We start from the raw sequence: 19,201 nt of genomic DNA, 5'->3' as shown, positions 1-19,201 counted from the left end.
CACTAATTCGTTTTTATTGACAGATATTTATAGGGGTTGGCTTATTGCAGACATTGATGGCTCCTATCTCAAGAACGGGGCTCCTGAAGTGAAGGAGAGTACACCGCAACAGCCTCCTCTCCATTCACCATTATGGGACTGCCAGAAATAGCCGAGCCAGTGCTCCATTATTTTCAGAACTCCCATAGCAGTGAATGGAGCATGGCCGTGCTTGTGCCATGTACTCTCCTTCACTTCGGAGAGAGGGGGCATTCTGAAGATAGGAGTGGGTCCCAGAGGTGGGACCCGCTCCTATCTGGCATTGGTGGCATATCCTAGCAATATACCATCACTGTCTGAGATGGGAATACCCCTGGAAGTCTGCCCATACACCACCCGGGTCTGCAGTGGAGTCCACATGCAGATCGACTCTAATTGCTGAGCCACACCTCTACTTTCCAGGCCACATCTGTACAGGCTGTTTGTTAATAGTATGCACAGGCACCGTCACGTTGATCCCACTGCTGGACCACATTGTGTACAGGCAGGCTTGGATGGCTTTACACGCTGTGGTGTTAATGCATATGATACGAGTCATTGCGATCGTCGCTTTACTTTTTGCAGCAAGTAAACATGAAATGATGGTCAAAAACTAAATACAGTCACTTGACAGTCTTGAGAAGCACTCAGGACTCCTCTATGTTGTTTGGTTGGCAAAACTGAGTAATGGCTACTTGTGATTACTATGATTTATGATATGGTTTTGTACAGAGAACAGTAGCAGATGCAGAATCATAAATGTTATTGTAGCATGCAAAGCCACCCTTTGTATGAGTCAGTTTGGCAGTTTCTCAGCTGTAAGGGTATGTTCATACAGCTGATATGTTGAAGAAATGTTTTAAATGGAAAAATGAATTCTATACTTGTGCTTTTTGTGTTGTGTTTCTGCAAGACTTATTAAGTTGCAGAATCTGTAATGTTAATCTACCCTAGCTCTCTTTTATATATTGCGCAGTTAGACAGTCCCATGCTATATGTCCTAGTAGGACATATGGTCAGCATATGGAAGGTTTCCTTCCTCATGCCTCATCTATTGCCGCTAATACTATTAGTGGCTCCCATTCTGGCAGAACCAGGCAAAGCATGAATTACATGGTCGGCCAATTTTTTGAATGGCAGCAATGTAATACTACATTTATTCTGCAGTGGTCACTGTAGAGGACACGGCCCACCCAATAAAACTTCTCCTGGTGATATCAGGTGGTTAACAGCAGTGTTTATTTTTGGGAACAACAAAAATGTGAAAATGCCAATGCAGAGCTGAGACCCATGTCCTGTCAGAGACCAGCACCCCTGCTTTCTAGTCACAGCCAGATGATTGCTGTCTTTTACAGTGTAGGTATAATCAAGTCACAAATAATTGGCACAGAGCAGTAGGCGCTTCAAAAACAGCTACCATTCCTGTAGGACGGTAGAGGCAGTAGGTGCTGCAACAACAGCTACTAATCCTGTAGGACAGCAGGTTAACATTGTAGCACCAAGGTGGCCTTCACAGGAGAGATGCTTTGGCCACGTACAGTTATACAATAAGCTGTCTCAGATGAGAGGCACAGTTGTTGAATGTTATACGCTGTGATGGTCAAGGACATGGTTGCCCTAAGACCTGCTGTGGGCCATGCTCTCCTCCTTTTACCATTTCAATCACTGTTTGCCTGGTGTTGCCACATGGACTGCGATGGAATCCAGCTGGACAGACTATGCACCCATAGCACCAGTTACCAGCATCCTCCCTGGCTGTGGACTTCAGCAGGACCTGGCTCGTTACACAGAGTTAAAGTAATCACATAGACAAACACCCAACACAGCCTCTGAGGGTGGAAGGGCATCCCCTTTTGTACTTTAGCCACTAGCCCACACTGGGAGTACGGTGCCCCTAGATCTACGTGCTCTCAAAACAGACTCTACTGTGTCATTTCCCACCAATCATTGCATCTAAGGGTCTATCGTATCCAGGAAAGGGCATGGCTAATATTAGAGTATTGTATACCAAGTACCACACACTTTACATGTGGTAATATATAATATGACTATTATACATAATAGAGCATGTATGTAACCCATATATATCACATACACGGGGTGCTCGCACTGTTAAAGGCATAGCATACGACATTATTTTAGCAGTACCAATAACTGGTATTTGACTCTGGACCTGTAACAGCAAAAATAAATCACCCAGATGTACTATAATAAAAACACTCAATAAAACTAAAACTGCCCCAAGACCGTTTAGGGGGTCTCCTCCTCACAGTGCTATTGATGGTCTGTCGTACTGGATCCAAATCTCTGTGTGTAAATCTATTATCTTATTAATAATGTCACACAACTATACATGATAGAGGAAATTTCCCTGTTCAGACGTACTTGAAGACTGAAGGCTATGCCATGAAAAGAAGATAGACTGTATGTTCTTCCCATATTTGTCTGGTTTTCTGGTGTTTAAAGGTATTTTCCGGGAGTTTTATATCATTGACCAATCCTCTGAATAGGTCATCAGTATCTGATCGTTGGGAGTCTGACACCCAGGACCTCCGCAGCCTTCTCTGCTTTTCCTAGGCCAGTGATGATGCGTTCATCGATCACGTGGCCTAGGACGGGCTCTCCAAGCACAGCCGCTATACAATATATGGCGTGTGCTTGGTGAGCTGTTGAGAAGGCAGTGGCACTCAGGGATTGCTGCTGTCTTTTTAAAACAGCTGATCGGTGGGAGTTCCAGGTGTCGGAACCCCACGAATCAGATCCAGAGGATAGGTGACTCATCAGTAAAAAAAATCCTAGAAAACCTTTTTAATTGAATTCCAATTACAATGGCTCCAGCGTGTTTTCGAGTTTGTATGTGTGGCCTTGCTAAGAGCTTCAGATTATAAATCTACATAGCGCTTGTATGCTCTCCCCAAGTTTTCTTGAGTTTCCTATGGGTACTCCTGTTTTCTCCCATTCTTTAAAGACATACTGATAGGAAATTTACATTGGGAGCTCCACTAGGAACAATAAGCGATCATATTGTCTGTAAATTGTCTGTAAAGCGCTATATGAGTGAGTAAAATAAATAAAAAGAAAAATACGTTATTACGGAATATAAGTAGCTACACAATACAGGATGAGTTTTATTATTACTATTGGACCTGTCAGCTGCATGTATATGGTGGTAGTACCTTTTCTTAGTGGTCTACTGCATGCGTTGTAGAACCATGGATGAGCACAGTTGTCCAGTTTGTTGTCTGTCTGCAGATTCTGCCTATTTAATTGAATATTAGCCTATTCTGAGTTGCGTTTTGGCCCCGTGCCACTGTCTTCATCACAAGCTGCACACTTATCCTTTGTGCCGTCGAGGGCTGGGGTTGTTTCTAGTTTAATAGCTCACTGGGAAAATCTAGTACACAGGTGTCAGCCATAATCTCAGCCCACTTCTGAGATCCTTCAGCTAATGATTCCAGATGATGATGCAAATGTTTATTCATTTGAACCAACTTGACCTACAAAGAATGAAGTAGAGAAGCAAAAGGATCTGTGCAGCTTTCCTCCATATGACGTTCAGGTCAGCAGCACGCTTGCATGGGGAGATGCTGCTGAGCGACTACAGGGATTTATTAGCCCTCCCTGGTCCAAGTGACTGAAAATTTACCATCAGCAAATCACATTTCCGCAAAATACGGATGTGGTCCATGTGCATCACGCACTTTTCACAGGCCCTATTGAAAAAAATGCCTATTCTTGTCTGCAAAGTGGACAAGAACAGGACATGTTCTAGAGTTTGCAGAAATTGATCACTGGCCGTTACCATTCCCTCTGTCAATGGGATGGTTCCAACAAACTCTGATCTTGTCCAATCAATGCTAAGTGTCAAATTGTGTACAGATGCAACCTGTGGACAAGAGCAAAGGTAACACCCAGTTGTCAATTTATGCATCCATTTCCAGGAGGAATAGCAAAGGGACGACACAACACAAAAGTTAAAGGCGTATCCAGAGATATAAGGGTTGTCCCATGACGACAACTTATCACCTAGCCACAGGATAGGGGCTAAATGTCAGAGCTATTGGTGCTCCATTCTCTAGCCTTGCTTGCACGCAGTGACGCGGTGCACCTCTCGATGCTGCAGCGCCGCGCGTCCACATTCCTACCTTGCACTGTCTGCCTCTCTGTTGTCTTGCCCACCCCACCATATTTAAAGTAGCAGTCTCCTCTCTCTAATAACATGGCTAGATCTTGTAGGAACGGTGGGCTGTGAATTGCGCCCGCGTGCAATATTTACAGTAATTGGAATACACCTGTAATCTTTTCTTTTTAAGCGGCGGTATAAGCCGGACTATTTGTGCATTTTCCCCCCTAATGAACAAGTATAAACAATCCGCCGCTGTGTAAACGAAGAAAAAGCTTTTTACTATGTGACATATGGTATTTATCTATTGTTACCTCGGAACGAAAAGGAGAGAAAATAGGGTCGGAGATAGGGCCACGAGACTTGCAGCCGTATCAAAACAAAGCCGGATAGCGGGCAGGCAGCAGGTGCTGCTTCCAGGGGGAGTCGGGGAGGATGCCGAGCGCTGCCAACAGCTCACCTGTAGAACAGAGCATCAGGTTTTGGATTGTCGGAGCTGCCATAGGGGGATTCATTACCATCTCGCCTTTTAATTTACTTCCTTTCTCTTCCGTACTTGCATTATGGCTTTAGATGCCATTGTGTCTTATGCTTATTCTGTTGAAGAAGCATCTGTGCACAGCGACGAAAGCAATCTTCTAAAGATAATGGATCATGGTTTGATGAGGTCTGGGGTAATAGTCAGGGTGGCACTGTGTATATGTCTATAGTTAAGGTATATATTAGTGGTATATAACATTTAACCTTTTTTTTTTTGCCTCTTCTTTAGATCGTACTGAGAAGCGCTCCACAATGCCAGACTCACCTGTGGATGTGAAGACACAATCCAGGCTGACGCCTCCAACAATGCCGCCTCCCCCGACCACACAGGGAGCCCCAAGAACAAGCTCATTTACACCCACAACATGTAAGGAAACAGTTGAACCTCTTGGCTGTTAATGAAGCTTTTTTTTTATTGTCTGGCCTTCATCAGACAGATGGAGCTTTGTCCTTCGTGGGGGCAGATTGTATATGGACTGTGAATGGTCTCATGCACTAAGCCGAATCATGGCTCCATGCAATCCGAGTTGTACAGAGCCATAATACAGCAAATATAGAAGTTTATGAAAACTGCACCTCTAATGGCATACATCTGCTTCATCTGCATTGTAAACTCCGGCACTCTGATCCGGTCACTGTATCTGGCATATATGCCAGCTTTCAACCGGACAAAAAATACTACAGCGGCATATATGCTACATATATGCCAGAAAGCAGCCGAATCCCATTACAGTTAATGGTGATCCAGTGGTGCATGGTGGTATCCTGCTATGCCAGATATACAGTGAACTCCGGCAGTCCACCGAATAGACTGCGAGAGTTCACAACACAGATGTGAATGGGGCCTAAGGGATAATGCCTCTGTAATTCAATGCACTATAAAGGCGCCTTAAAGGGACACTGACAGGCATGCGCCTGTCAGTGTCCCTTTAAAGTGGTACATGTAGTAAGGAACCATAGGGGATGCCTTGTGCCTCAGTATAGGCTCTGACAACAAGGCTTTGAGCCCTTACCTTGCTTGCCTGGCTATGGAAATTCACTTCTTCTAAGAGGGGTCTCCAATTTAAAAACTTTCAATTTTAAGATAAAGGCATCTAGTAAAGAAGCCCTTGAGATATGCTTCTCGAAATGTCTAAATAGTTCATTGAAATTTCTCTATTTTCCTAAAAAAAATTAGAACATACTGTTCCTGACTAAAATATATAAGATTTAAATGTAATTAAGGAATATAGTCCCGATTTGAATGTGACCTATTGTTGACTCCATCTTGAAATTCATTATTTTCCTGCAACATTTTTAAAATAAGGCCATTTCATTTCATTGTCAAATATAACATAAAACTTTCCCCATAAGACCAAGTATCCCGGTGACAAGGCTAAAGTAAGTTCTCCGCATAAACATGATTGCTATGTTCAGGATAAACTGTGCAAATGGTTCAGTCTTTAAAAATAGGCTCCTTAAAATGACACCTGAATGGGACATTCAAAAGTATATTTCCTGCTGCTTTAATGCCACTGAAGTGGCCAATCAAACCTCATGAATTGGAAGGTGACACGTTGTAGGATAAGGCATTTTACTATTCTCCAAGTGAAAAAAATACAATACGAAACATTGTCAGAATTGTCTAGAAATGGGGTTCCTTCTGGAGTTATTACAATACAACTAACATTTCGGTAGACTTGTTGACCAACTAGAATACACATATACATAGGGGAAAATAGTCCACAGCATGTATATGTTTACTGTACATGGAAAATGTCACCGAAAATGGAACATACATGGGTTGGTTCACATTCGTGTTATGGAATTCCATTATAGGTTCTGTTATGACGGAATATTACAGAATTTTAGGACAGAATGCAAATGGAAGCCTTAAAGAGAATACATGACGTGAAAAATTGTCCTGTCGATGGAATTCCATAACACGAATGCGAACCCGCCCTTGCATGTTCAATACCTAGTCTCAGGCAATGTATACAAATTAGAGTTTACTTTACTGCTAATCGGTGCTTTCTGTAGCCCCACATGGGACCATCTTAAAGAACCCTTATTCGATGGCATGGATGTATTTAGTCCTTTGTGGAGCCCTGGTTGGTTCCATATTTGTTATTGGGTGAAGAAAAGCTGTAGAGGACTACCCTTTACTGAGAAACTATATTAAGTTTGTGGAGAGTTGATCCAAGGTTAATGAAAGGGTATCAGGCCCTTCTGTCGGTGGTGGGGTGGAGACATATACAATACTATAATAAGGGGTTCATTTTGACCATATACAGTAAAGCACACCATGGGGCAGTGGTACAGATTGATATGTGACGTTTTAAAGGTTCTTATATAGAGATGACAGCCTTATTTTTTCTTCTCATCAGTAACCAATGGCACAAGTCATTCACCAACAGCACTGAATGGAGCTCCGTCCCCTCCTAATGGCTTTAGTAATGGACCCTCATCCTCTTCTTCATCCTCGCTGGCAAATCAACAGTTGCCTCCAGCATGTGGTGCACGGCAGCTCAGTAAACTGAAGAGATTCCTCACCACGTTACAGCAGTTTGGCAATGATATTTCACCAGAAATCGGGGAAAGAGTGCGCACCCTTGTGCTTGGATTAGTGGTAAGAAGAGCCATGAAGTGGTTCAGATTGTACAGTATCAATGCAGTGCAGTACTTAGCAGTTATTAGATGACAAATGGGTTGGAATGACTAATGGGTTGGAAAAGTGACAACTATCACTGTACAAAAAAAATTTGCGCTGAGAAGTTATAATTACTCTTCCCCTATACAGTAATAGCAAATAGTGTTTTCTTCATGCACTAGGGGAAGTTTAATTGTAGCTTGAATAATGTTTACCTAACATTATGCGGCTATCGACGTACAGTATATGTAGTGCAATCTGCATATTTTGATCTTTTTCTGTTGCCTCTTCCACCTCTAAAAGTGCATGTTTTTTTTCTCCACAACTGCTGAGTGTGTTGCCTCTTCCTGGTGTGTCTCCCTCTAAGGGTATATTCACACAACCGTATTTCTGGGTCCCTATCTGTTCCGCAATTTTTCAGAATGGGTATGGACCCATTCATTTCAATTGGGGCTGCAAAAGATGCAGACAGCACACCATATGCTGTCCGCATCTGTAGTTTTGTTCCACAGTTACGGAAAAAAAAGATAGAGCATGTCCTATTCTTGTCCACAATCACGGACAAGAATAGGCATTTCTATCATAGGGCTGGCCATGTGCGCTCCGAATGCACACAGCCGCTACCCGCGTTTTTCTGATCCGTAATTTGCGGTGGTGTGAATGGACCCTTAGCCAGCAAAATGCCTGCTCATCTAATGCTCTCCTCTCAGTATGAATCTCACACAGACATTGTTGAAGAGACTCCCTCCTCCCCTCTCACAGCAGGAGTCTCACAGAGTCACAATGCAGAAGACCCTTTCCTACTTCTAGAAAAAAATGAATATAAAAAGAGAAGACAAAAGCACAATCATTTAAAGGGAACATGTTGCTAGATTCTTGCACCTTATACCACATGCATGTCTATAGGATGCTGGGTAGACATGAGTGAACTGATTCTTAAGGATCAAAATTCGACACAAATTTTTGAAAAAAATTTGATTTGTTAGATTCAGGAAACCATTTCAAGAAAGAGAGAGATTTTACAGGAATGTATAGCACTTTCAATTCTGGTAGAATTGATTCATATCCAAATTGAAGTTTAATACATTCACTCATCTCTAGTTGTAGGAATGCCTCCAGACTCCTTTTGTGACTCTTTTTCGGTAATTTACATAAAGCATGTGCTGTATATAAACAGCTTTTTATTCATAATACCGTAACAGAGTTTGACAGTCAAGTCTAGTGCCCTAAACGCTGGCAGTATGATGACGTGCTGGTGGTTTACGGTATGAAAAGACGGGTTCCATTTAATGATGATGACAAAAATTAATTGGCTTTCTGTGTTGATGAGGAAGGAAATTTATGTATATGTCATATAACAGGATCATTGTGGAATATTGGAACGATGAGGAGACAGATTTATGTGCTCTACTCCCCAGATCTTCTACCTAATTTATGCGGGGGAAAAACAGGAGCAGGCAAAATCTAATAATATAACTATAATTACACAACTGTTTCTCGAGCTTTGATTTATTATTGCTTTCTCTTACCAGAGCAGTGATGTTTGTTAAGAGCTCTGTCCTTTATATGAACAAAATTAAAAAGAAAAGATATATCAAGCTGAAAATTAATTTTTATTCCCGAGGTACGACGATGTGTTCATTTCTAACTATAGTACTGATTGGACAAAAAGTGGTTTTCATCAAAGTCTTAATTAGAAATGGGCTCAGAGCTGGGCTTTCAGATTAAACTTTGTTTTAAGTCACTGTACATACTGTGTGGGGGTGTACAGATCCATCACTATATAACTGGACAAATCAGTGTAATGGGGGGGGGGCTGTGGGAGTAACCAGAGAAAATAGCCAAGTGCAAGACACTCTTTCTTTTTTATATCTATACAGATCTCTATAGACATATCCCTTGCCTGTGTAATCGAGCTAACTTTCTGTAGTCATGGCCTCTGAGGTCAGTGCTCAGCTACCAGTTTGTAACTCAATATATCCAGCATGGTGAACAATAGACAAGTTCTGCGGTATCAGAATGGCTTATGTATATCTGGAGAACATCATTAATGAGGATCAGTCACCACTCCTCACATGTCCTCTTCAGTAAATACGTTTTAGTCAATACATATCTACATTCTGCCGATCCTTTGTTGGTCCTCAGGATAGGTCATCAGATTGGTGGGGATCTGACTCTGTGTTGAGCTGTTTGAAGGGGCCACTGCACTCTTGCTCTGTAATGTTTACCTGCATGCTGTGAACATACAAAAGAGGTGGGCACCACCAAAGTAATCGTAGAACAGTAGTATCCACACAAAAAGAGTACACCGATACTAAAAGCACACCAAAGTTATCAACACAGAGATTTGCAACAACCGGGAACGTTCCCTGTGATGCACAGCTATTTGACACTTTCAATGTGTTGTCCCTGGTGCTGAACACAGCACTTTGAACTTTGAAGTTTTGAACTTTCTATGTTGATAACATTTGAACCACAAGAGATATTGCAAATCTGATTTAGGCAGTTGATTTCAGAGAACATGTTGGTCTTCTGATATGCTACATGACCCTCTTCCCATTGGAAAAATTTGCCCTTGATTCAATATGGCAGCTTTCAAGATGAAGGCCATGTTCCAGACTTAGGCTAAAGGATAGGCCTCCTCATCCATTACTTGCTGGGGTATTCAGAAGTTTCATTTTCCTTTTTGTTTCTGAAATAAAAGGGTGGCATGCTAGTTTTGACTCACCCAGTGTGTGTATATATATATATATATATATATATATATATATATATATATATATATATAAAATCACAAAGAGAAAACGAGCAGGCAAACATAAAAAATAGTTAAAAAGTTTCCACAACAGGATGCACCAATACCCCACAATGAACAGCACAAGCCCTGAATAGGGCAATATAAGGAGACCAAAAATCCTCTAAAAAAAATCATTATATAAATAACATAAAGATAATGTGAAAATTAAATGAAAGTGCTGGACCTTACAAAAAAACAATAAAGTTATGTCATGTGGGGATAGGAGACACCCCACGTGTATTGCAGCTTCTTCAGGGGTAGCAGCGGTGCAGGAAATTACAGATTTTCATATAATTTGCTTTGAATGAGAGAGGAAGCTGCACTGCCGTCACAATGTAGATGACATGCAGGTAAACATTAAAGAGGAAGCAGCGCTCACACAAGCTCCGCAGCCCATTTAAACAGCTAATGGTGGGGAGACAGACCCCATCGATCTGATATTAATGACTTATCAAGAGGATAGGTCATTAATATCACGAAACCGGAATAACCCTTTAAAGTAATTTGTTCAGTGATTACTGATTCAGCTTTTATATGATGTATGTTTTACCACAATTTCCCATGTAAATACACAAACATGTCTATGAATATGTTTAGGATAAAATATATTCCAAGGAAAATCAACTATTACCCTTGGCCTTTCTAATTTTCTGCTGAAAACCTATTCCTACTATTGAGTAATATGCTAAGCCTTGTATTCTTTTTCTTTTGCCATATCCAACAGAATTCTACACTGACAATTGAAGAATTTCATTCCAAACTGCAAGAAGCGACTAACTTTCCACTGCGACCCTTTGTCATCCCATTTTTAAAGGTATTGTACAGTTCATCGGTCTGGAAATGATTTCAAACCTTATTGTTGCTAGGTCACAAATGTGTGTTTTACTGTTTTGCTTTTAAAGAGAGAAAATGGAAAATAAATCAGAGCTGTAAGGACCGAGCTGTGATGGACACACTTATCTAGGTGACTCTTTGCCCTGTAGCTCTCTCTTTATGTTATTTCTAGTTATGGGGCGTGAAAGTGCCATGAGTGGATCATTTAGGATGGTTTAGTTCTCTCCATTTCAGTCCATGGCACTGATGCTGGCTTAGAAAATGTAGCAATATTTAATGTCCAATATTACATGCTAATCTGAAATCTTCTAGCTCTAATTTTGTTGACAAAAAAAATTTACCCAAATTTTCCATCCCCAAAAAAGTTTCCAATTTTGGAACCACTTTGTGAGCCTTTTGTACTAATTTTACAGCTATTGCTAGTTCACTAATACACAGACTGCACAAAGTATTCATGTGGGCATGTGTCCTCTGGGTACAACAAGAAGCCACTAGATCTCAAAGGCTAATAGTTCTTCTGAACTGAATTTTTGCCATAGGTAGAGAGGAAGGCACAGCTGGTAGGGAACATGCTTTCCAAGTCCTAGGGGGCACCTTGAGAAGCCAATAACACTCTAATATTAGGGTTTTTTGCCCTTCTTCTGGATCAACACAGTAGGATTATAGCTTAGACTTGATCATCAATTGCATAACTATGTATGTAAGGCAAGGTTCACATCTGCATTTGGTAAATCTGGTAGTCTGTGTGGCAGAAGAGCAGTCTACTGTAATTATATCTGGTGTAGCCAGATACTGTCGTGGCCCACCAAATCCCTATTGACTATAATGGCATTGGTCGGGTGTCCAAGAGAAGACCCAACAGATTCCATTATAGTTCATGGAAATCCGGCAGACGTCGGCAGTGTATAGCTATGCCACATAGGTCATTGAGATAGTCTGCTTCTCTGCTGGAATGGACTACAGAATTTACCGAATGCAGATGTTGACCTAGCCTAGCACTCACTCTGCATAAGATGTTATGCACACTCCGTGAAACGGCATATAAATGAATTGTTGAATCATATTAATGGGCTGTAGCCATATTTTACAATACACCAATGAATTTTCTATTATGCTACGGGTTGTAGTGTTTCTGTGTGATGCAGACGATATCGTCTTTTCATAATGAGCATCCACCATCTCTAGTGATTATTACATTAGTTAGTGGTTATGTAAAAAGCATGTTTTCATCATTCTTGTAAGTCATGACCTGCGGAGGGAAAACAATCTCTTTAACATAGCTGTGTTGTTAGGCGTTGTGCGTAGATTATCTGCCCACAAAATAGCATCAATACATATGTATAGCACATTATGTTCTTAACTCACACTAAAAAAAAAACTTACACAGAACCTGGCTGTGTCAAGGCTGAGTAATTGCAGAAAATGATAGAGATGTATGCTCAGAAATGTTGCAGTAAACCTGTGCTGTCGAGTACTTTAAGATGAGTGCGGTGTGATCTTGTCGCTAATGGTATGGTTCCCCCTTCAGAAATATATAATGGTATGTTATAAAACCAATGTGTTTCTCATGATGGGCATTTTACCAGTGAAAGTTCAGAAAGCACAACGTGCCTCTCATCAGTGTCTATGATCAAACTGATAGACTTGTAAGTCTAAAACTTCTAATGTAATTCAATGAAATATCTAATGTTGCTATGAACGTTAATGTTCAAGATGCAATTTTTAGTATATGTCAGACCTGTAGCTGACTATCTCCATTTGTACCTAATATTTTAATTTTATTTTTCATTAACATAATTGCTGAATGGTCTTGTGATGGTCTTGTGGTGCCCTTTCTTATTACGGAGACCACCTAGTATGCATTGTATGATTATTGTAATGTATGAGTATTGTAGTCCAGTCAATGATGTTCTGTGTTTCTGGGAAATATATATAAAAATTAGCATATCTTACTTACATATCTGCTGGCATATCTGATACCAGCAGAAGTAAGCTATGCTAATTTGCAAGTATTTTTTCTCAGAAACGCAAAGCAGTGTTGGATGGACTACAGTGGAAAGAGCACCATCAAGACCACAACAGACAACAAGGGTAATTTAATCTTGAGATGCTCAGTTTTATTTTGCATGTTTCCTTTACTGAGGTATACTATGGGAATATTCAGTTCTTGCATATCACTTTTCCAGTGGAGTATTATGTGTGGGTGTCTCTTTCTCCTCTTTTATGAGTCCTGGGAGATTTAAGAGTGTTATATACCAAATTTTATGGCAATTGACCCATATTTGATTTGGGTAGAATCTATTCAGAAAAAATTGTCAGATTGGAGATAAAATAAATTTCAAGAAGTTTGCTCAGCTCTAGAGTGAACATACGGTCTCCAAGCAGATGTTGGTCAGGTCTTGGTCAGATCCAAATCTGGTACTCCAGTGGTACAAGACAGCAATCCTAACCTCTACCAATATTATCTATACTGAATGAACACCAAAACATTACTAAGTGCTTTAATGTTCAAATCTCACTGCACTATCCTACTCATTTTATCAATGTCATGCTCACAAGGGGTCATGGAGCTGAAATACGCGTCAATGAAACTGAGATACAATTTTTGACCCTTCAGGGCCCCTAATTAGTTTGATGGGGAAGGGAAACCACAATTATACACTAGTTCTTAAGTATCCAGACCAGCTTCCTATTCCTCACTTTTCTGTGTGACATAAGGGTTACGATATTAGGTGTGAAATGGAGTCACACCTGGGTGGAGGCAGACTTTATTTTTTTTATATTGAACTTCACCAAGACCTGAAGTCAGTATTAGGGTTTGCAATCTTTAAGATAAATCAAAAGTTAGCTTATCTGCACGGCCCCCAGTACCTACATTAGTCATCAAAGCTCTTCTCCATACTGTAGCCACACAAGGTGGGTCATTGGAGTCCTCTTCTATATGTTCCACTGGTTAGAGTGTAAGAAAACTGTGCTATGGGGCTGTTGAAGGCAACCATGAATGCTTATGATAGGGTTACTATTCTTAGCACCGTCAATTCGGTTCAAACATTGGCAACAGCGCTGATTCTTGGCCATCTTCCAACAGTAGTCCATTCAGCTAATTAACATAATCACCTTGTTAACACTGTGTGCCAAATGCAGATAAACCTAAGGCCTAATTTATTTGAGTTGTCAATGAGTAAGCAGGACTGATTATGTGTGGACTGGTAGGTGGCAGTTAAAGAAGTGTATAGCACTCGACCCATATCCCTTGAAGCAGCGTACTTAAACTAATAAGCAAAGCTGTTTATAGAAGTGCCGGGTATGTTCGCTTCATAAAAGGATGCTTTCTTTATGAATTTTATCATGTTAACATCATCTCCTCTGTGAATACCGTTGAATTCTTTGCTTTGTAAAAAATAAAAAATATGCTTCTCTTCAGGGTCAAATTGGCTGCCACAAAAATTATATATTTTTTTTAAAGCAAGCTTCCAAGGACGCTTCCACATTCTTCTATCATAGCTGTGCGCCATATGGTCGCCATATCATTTACTTTGGATCACTGGAATCAAAGATGCAACTTTTTTTCTAATTTTAGTGCTTTTCCTCAAAGGAGACATTAATGACAAAAACCATATGGTTGTGGGAACACGGGGCCTTAATAAGTGCATTCAAACGCAGCTGTAACAATATGCATTAAAATCTTGTTTTCATTAAGCTAATGCAACCCGCAGACCCACGATTCCATTCTGCGTTTATGGAGAAACATTTACTGGAAGGATATTAGACACCATCCTAATTACCTAATCTGGCACCAGAACTAGAACAAACAAAATTGCTTTGTATTACCATTTTTTTTATTTTTTTTCAAATTGAAAGAACATGTTTATAGAATTGCTGAATAAAAAAAAAAAGAGGGGAAAAACAAAAAACACTTTAACCGTGTCATCGTTACTTTTGAATTTGTCAGAGGCAGCATTTCTGGTGTTCATTAGCTGTAAATCTATGAATCGCTGACTTTTTTGAAGGAATCAGAAGGGAATAGGATTTTTTTTGGACCGAGCTGTTTATTTTGTGTCAGTGCTGTTGTTTTACGCTGTAGGCCGCGGTAATGGTTTTTACACTTGAATTACACTTTATGTGCCAGTGATGCCTGCAGGGCATTGTGTGGGGCCATCTATCTTCCGACAGCCTATTAAAAATCTATTCTATAAGATGACTAAACATGGTATGAGTGTTTTTTTAAAAAGGCTTAAAGAGGACCTGTCACCACAAAATGCAATGCAATCTGAAAGCACCATGGTACAGAGCAGGAGAAGCTGAGAAGATTGATATAGTATTGTGGGAAAAGATTTAGTAAAATTTGTAATTTATACATATCTTTGCTTTTTCCACTTCCTGGGAACAGCATTGGTACAGAAGGGAGGAGTTGCCAGTGACTACTCTGTATGAACACATATGCACAATGCTATCAATCATTGGTAAAGCCTTCCTTCTGTACCCATGCTGCTCATAGAAGGTAGAAAAAGCAAAGATATAAATGTATAAATTACTGGTTTCATTGAATCTTTTCCCACAGAGCTAGATTTTAATCTGCACAGCTTCTCCTGCTCTATAACATGGTACTTTCAGATTATATTGTATTTTGTTTGTCACCAAGAAGGCCACACTGATTCTCAGACTACCTGATGAACACTGTGCATCAATAGTGTAAGACACTTCCTGCTTGTCCAGCCCTGCTCTTGGATTGGCCAGCACTGCTCACATGAGCACTGCCGGCCAATCTGAATGCAGCAGGAAGTGTCTTGGGCTATCAAATGAACAATATGTATCAAGTAGTCTAAAAGTGGCACGGCCATCTTGGATGACAGAAGAGCTTCACAAGAATCAGAGGATCGGCAACTGAAAAAATGAAAATGAGGGAGCTATATACGTTTTTGGTTCATTCCCTAGTTAATATGAATTTTTCCATGAACCAGAGGGTTGCTTTAATCATTATTTGCTTCCTCATTGAGATGATCCATGTTTTTTTCACATTAGATCTTAACTTTAGATCTAGTGTTCATATTATACGAGGACTTATCTGGCTGTGACTGACCCTGACACTCTATAAAGAGATTTAAACATCCCTTTGACATGGTAAAGGTGGATTTTTATAACTATTGTAGACAGATTCTAAGCACTTTATAACTTTAGGTTCTTTTTATGTTTAGATTGTCCAACATTAGTATTATAAGATCTATACAGTATTTGCTTCTGGATTTTGCATAGAAACACTCTGTAGACAATGTACTGATGTTGGTCATGGCTTAAAGCCAGCTGGCATTGCCAAAAGTCATCTGCACACAACATGGCTATTCGTTTTTCCTATTATCATCCTGGAATTTAGTCTGTGAGATTGCATAAAATAAATCTATTTCCATAGCTTTACAATACAAATATCTCCAGCTGCAAATCCTGTCTAAGTTAACACACCTGGATGCCAAAGTCTTGGACAAACATTATCATTTTATTTCTGTCTGGGTGTTAACTACATTTCTTATCGCAATGCATCACTCTCTGTATGACTGTTTAATCCAACGTTTGGGCACGGAGACCCGCTTAGGGTAGACCAACTTAGAGCACCCCATTAAATAGACCTTTGAAAGTGCAGAAAGCCTGAGAAGGTAGTAGAGTGGAAGACAGAAGTTGTGATGGTGGTAATGATAGTGACTGCAGTACTCAAGGTAGCAGTACTCACTCTGATGCTCCCTGGGCCATGCAGTAATGGAAAAGAAGCAGCTTTTCTTTAATTGGGGGCACTCGCCAGCTTTTGCAGCTCCTGCCTGATGGCCGTTGGTGCCCTTGGTGGAAATAGGGTCAAGGAAGGTGTTTCTCACTGTGGGATACCATGCAATACTGTAGAGGTGCATATGTTGGTGCACAAAATGTTGAGGCCAGTTTGATAACCAAAACAGTTCTTTACTATAGGCAGTGGAAGCAATTAGCAAATACATAGTATCGTGGTAGTAGTCTTACAGTTATTATCATACATATGTACAGGCAGTTTTCCCAAGGCTGTGTGTAGGGAAGAGTAGGCCATACACTAGTCCTCTCTGAATTTCACTTTTAGACTGTAGAATCTCGCCAATCTGGCCTAAGGGGTGCACTTTTTCTGTCTTTTTAGATCTATATACTCACAGTACCTTCCATGGAGTGCAGTCTTTTAATATAGTAGGGGAACCTAAGGCTTATTCTCCCAACCACAATGCAGTAAAGTCCAAAACAGACAAAGATGTGCTACCTTCACTGGCTTGTATTTTTAAGCAATCTTCCTTGTATGGCCACTAAACCTTCTGGCATATCAACAGTTCTTTCCCTCAGGGGATGGCACATATATGGTAGCTCTGCTTGATACTTTGAGTTTTGACTATAGCTCACTCAGCTTTTTTCTGCTCATTGTCTCAGCCTACAAAGACAAAAAGACACCTCACTACTAGAGGTAGAGTTGTAACAAGCCCACACTTGGCAATTGTTGCTAAGGAAATAGCTGACCATTTTACTCCCTACTCCCAACACATAACCCTTGACATGCATAATGCAAAATGACATCACATTAACCCATTAAGCAGTGGGTCGCCAGCACATTGCAATAGATTTAAAGTAAACATTTTTTTTTTGCTAGCTCCATAAACAGTTTTCAGTTATGTTTTTTGGTCTGTGCATGAAGCTTGTTTAAAACACACCTGTCAGCAGCATCAACTAGTAAACCAGGCAGACTGCCTGATAGGCTTGATCTTGCTAATAAATAAAAAAAATGATATGGTTTGGCTAGAGATGAGCAAAGTTTTTAAATATTGGGATTTGGCAGCTTTGCCGAAGTTTGACAATAAATTCTATTCATTACTAATTAATTTGTCACAAATCTCTATGTTAAAACCCTATTCAGCCTGTCAATTATCGGGACCGTTTTTTAATGGCAACATAGACAGAAGTGCACTTGTCTAATGGCCGTAAAAATTGTAATATGCTAGTGCAATAGGGCCTTATGAGTTAAAAAAGTCACTCACCTCATCCACTTGCTCGCGCAGAGGCAGTCCACTCCTCTCTTGATTAAAAAAGACCTGCCGAAGGACCTGCGCTAAGCGTGATGACGTCACCGCACACCCTCAGCGTGAGCACGTGGTGACGCAAGCAAGTGGACGAGGTTAGCATTTTTTCCAGGTTTTTTTCTAAGACAACTCTAGCCACCATTTTAGGAAAAATCGTTTGATATCACCAAGAGCAAGGAAATTTGGCTTCACCGCAAATTGAATTTTTCCTAATCTTCGGATTGAATTCCACTTCAGATGCTTCAATTCGCTCAGCATTAGTTTCAGAATTCCCAAACAAAAAAATACTTTTATTCTCTATGAGGGCTTCACTGCACTGAGGGGGAGCCTCTCGGTGCATATCAGTTTCACAACTTTCCAGTGCTTGCCATGAATCTCGGTGCACTGAAGCCCTCATTTGAAAGGAATAAAAGTCTTTTGTCTCGGGAATGCTACAGAAAGAAGGATCAAAACTACCAGGCAGTATGTCTTGTTCAATAGGGTTGATCCTGATGACAGGTGTTCTTTAAAGTAAAGTTGAGGCAAAAAATGATCTAACTACCCCAGGAAAGTAATATTTTGGGGGAAGAGATAAACCCAACTAGGCAAAAATGTGTTATTTTTGCCAGATTCAATTGAAATTAAATAAATGACAGCACAGATAATTAATTTCTATAAGAACTAGTATGTATGATCCCAACAAGTTTGTGGCATCAAAAGATCTTACTTCAAGATGGCACACACTATCTGCCATTCCCAATGTTTACTTCCTCATTATGGAACATAAAATAACACACTTTCCTGCTTCAGATGTCATAACAAGATGTTCCCTTAATGTTTTTTTGTGTTTTTATAGGCCAATCTGCCTCTGCTGCAACGGGAACTTCTGCACTGTGCAAGACTGGCCAAGCAAAACCCAGCCCAGTACCTAGCTCAGCATGAGCAACTGCTACTGGATGCCAGCACAACCTCACCTGTTGACTCCTCCGAGTTGCTTCTCGATGTGAATGAAAACGGGAAGAGGAGAACCCCTGATAGGTAAATAAAACCAAGATCTGCTGATGTTGACATATCAAACTTTTAGTATAGCTCTGCTGCATGTAAAATATAAGTAGAATAGATTCTATTAAAACATACAGTAAAATTATATTTCTAAGAAGTCCTGTCCTTGTATATATCTGAATCAGGCGAGCTACGTACTTCAGACT

The 19,201-nt window shown here is 40.4% G+C and overlaps 1 protein-coding gene across 4 annotated transcripts in view; it reads left to right on the top strand.

The window, feature by feature from the left end:
• RUNX1T1 (RUNX1 partner transcriptional co-repressor 1) overlaps positions 1–19,201 on the top strand; it is a 134,190-nt gene that overhangs the window by 80,549 nt on the left and 34,440 nt on the right. For all 4 annotated transcript variants that reach the window (XM_044294087.1, XM_044294089.1, XM_044294090.1 and 1 more), the window contains exons 2-5: positions 4,911–5,048; positions 7,048–7,289; positions 10,832–10,921; positions 18,850–19,031. In XM_044294087.1, coding sequence (XP_044150022.1) covers positions 4,911–5,048; positions 7,048–7,289; positions 10,832–10,921; positions 18,850–19,031 — 652 coding nt within the window. The remainder of the gene's footprint in view (positions 1–4,910; positions 5,049–7,047; positions 7,290–10,831; positions 10,922–18,849; positions 19,032–19,201) is intronic.

The sequence above is a fragment of the Bufo gargarizans genome, chromosome 5 (genome assembly GCF_014858855.1).
Source record: "Bufo gargarizans isolate SCDJY-AF-19 chromosome 5, ASM1485885v1, whole genome shotgun sequence".
In the NCBI taxonomy this organism is placed as follows: Eukaryota; Metazoa; Chordata; class Amphibia; order Anura; family Bufonidae; genus Bufo; species Bufo gargarizans.
The sequence above is the reverse complement of the archived record's forward strand: the minus strand, read 5'-3'. Positions and strand labels throughout refer to the sequence as shown.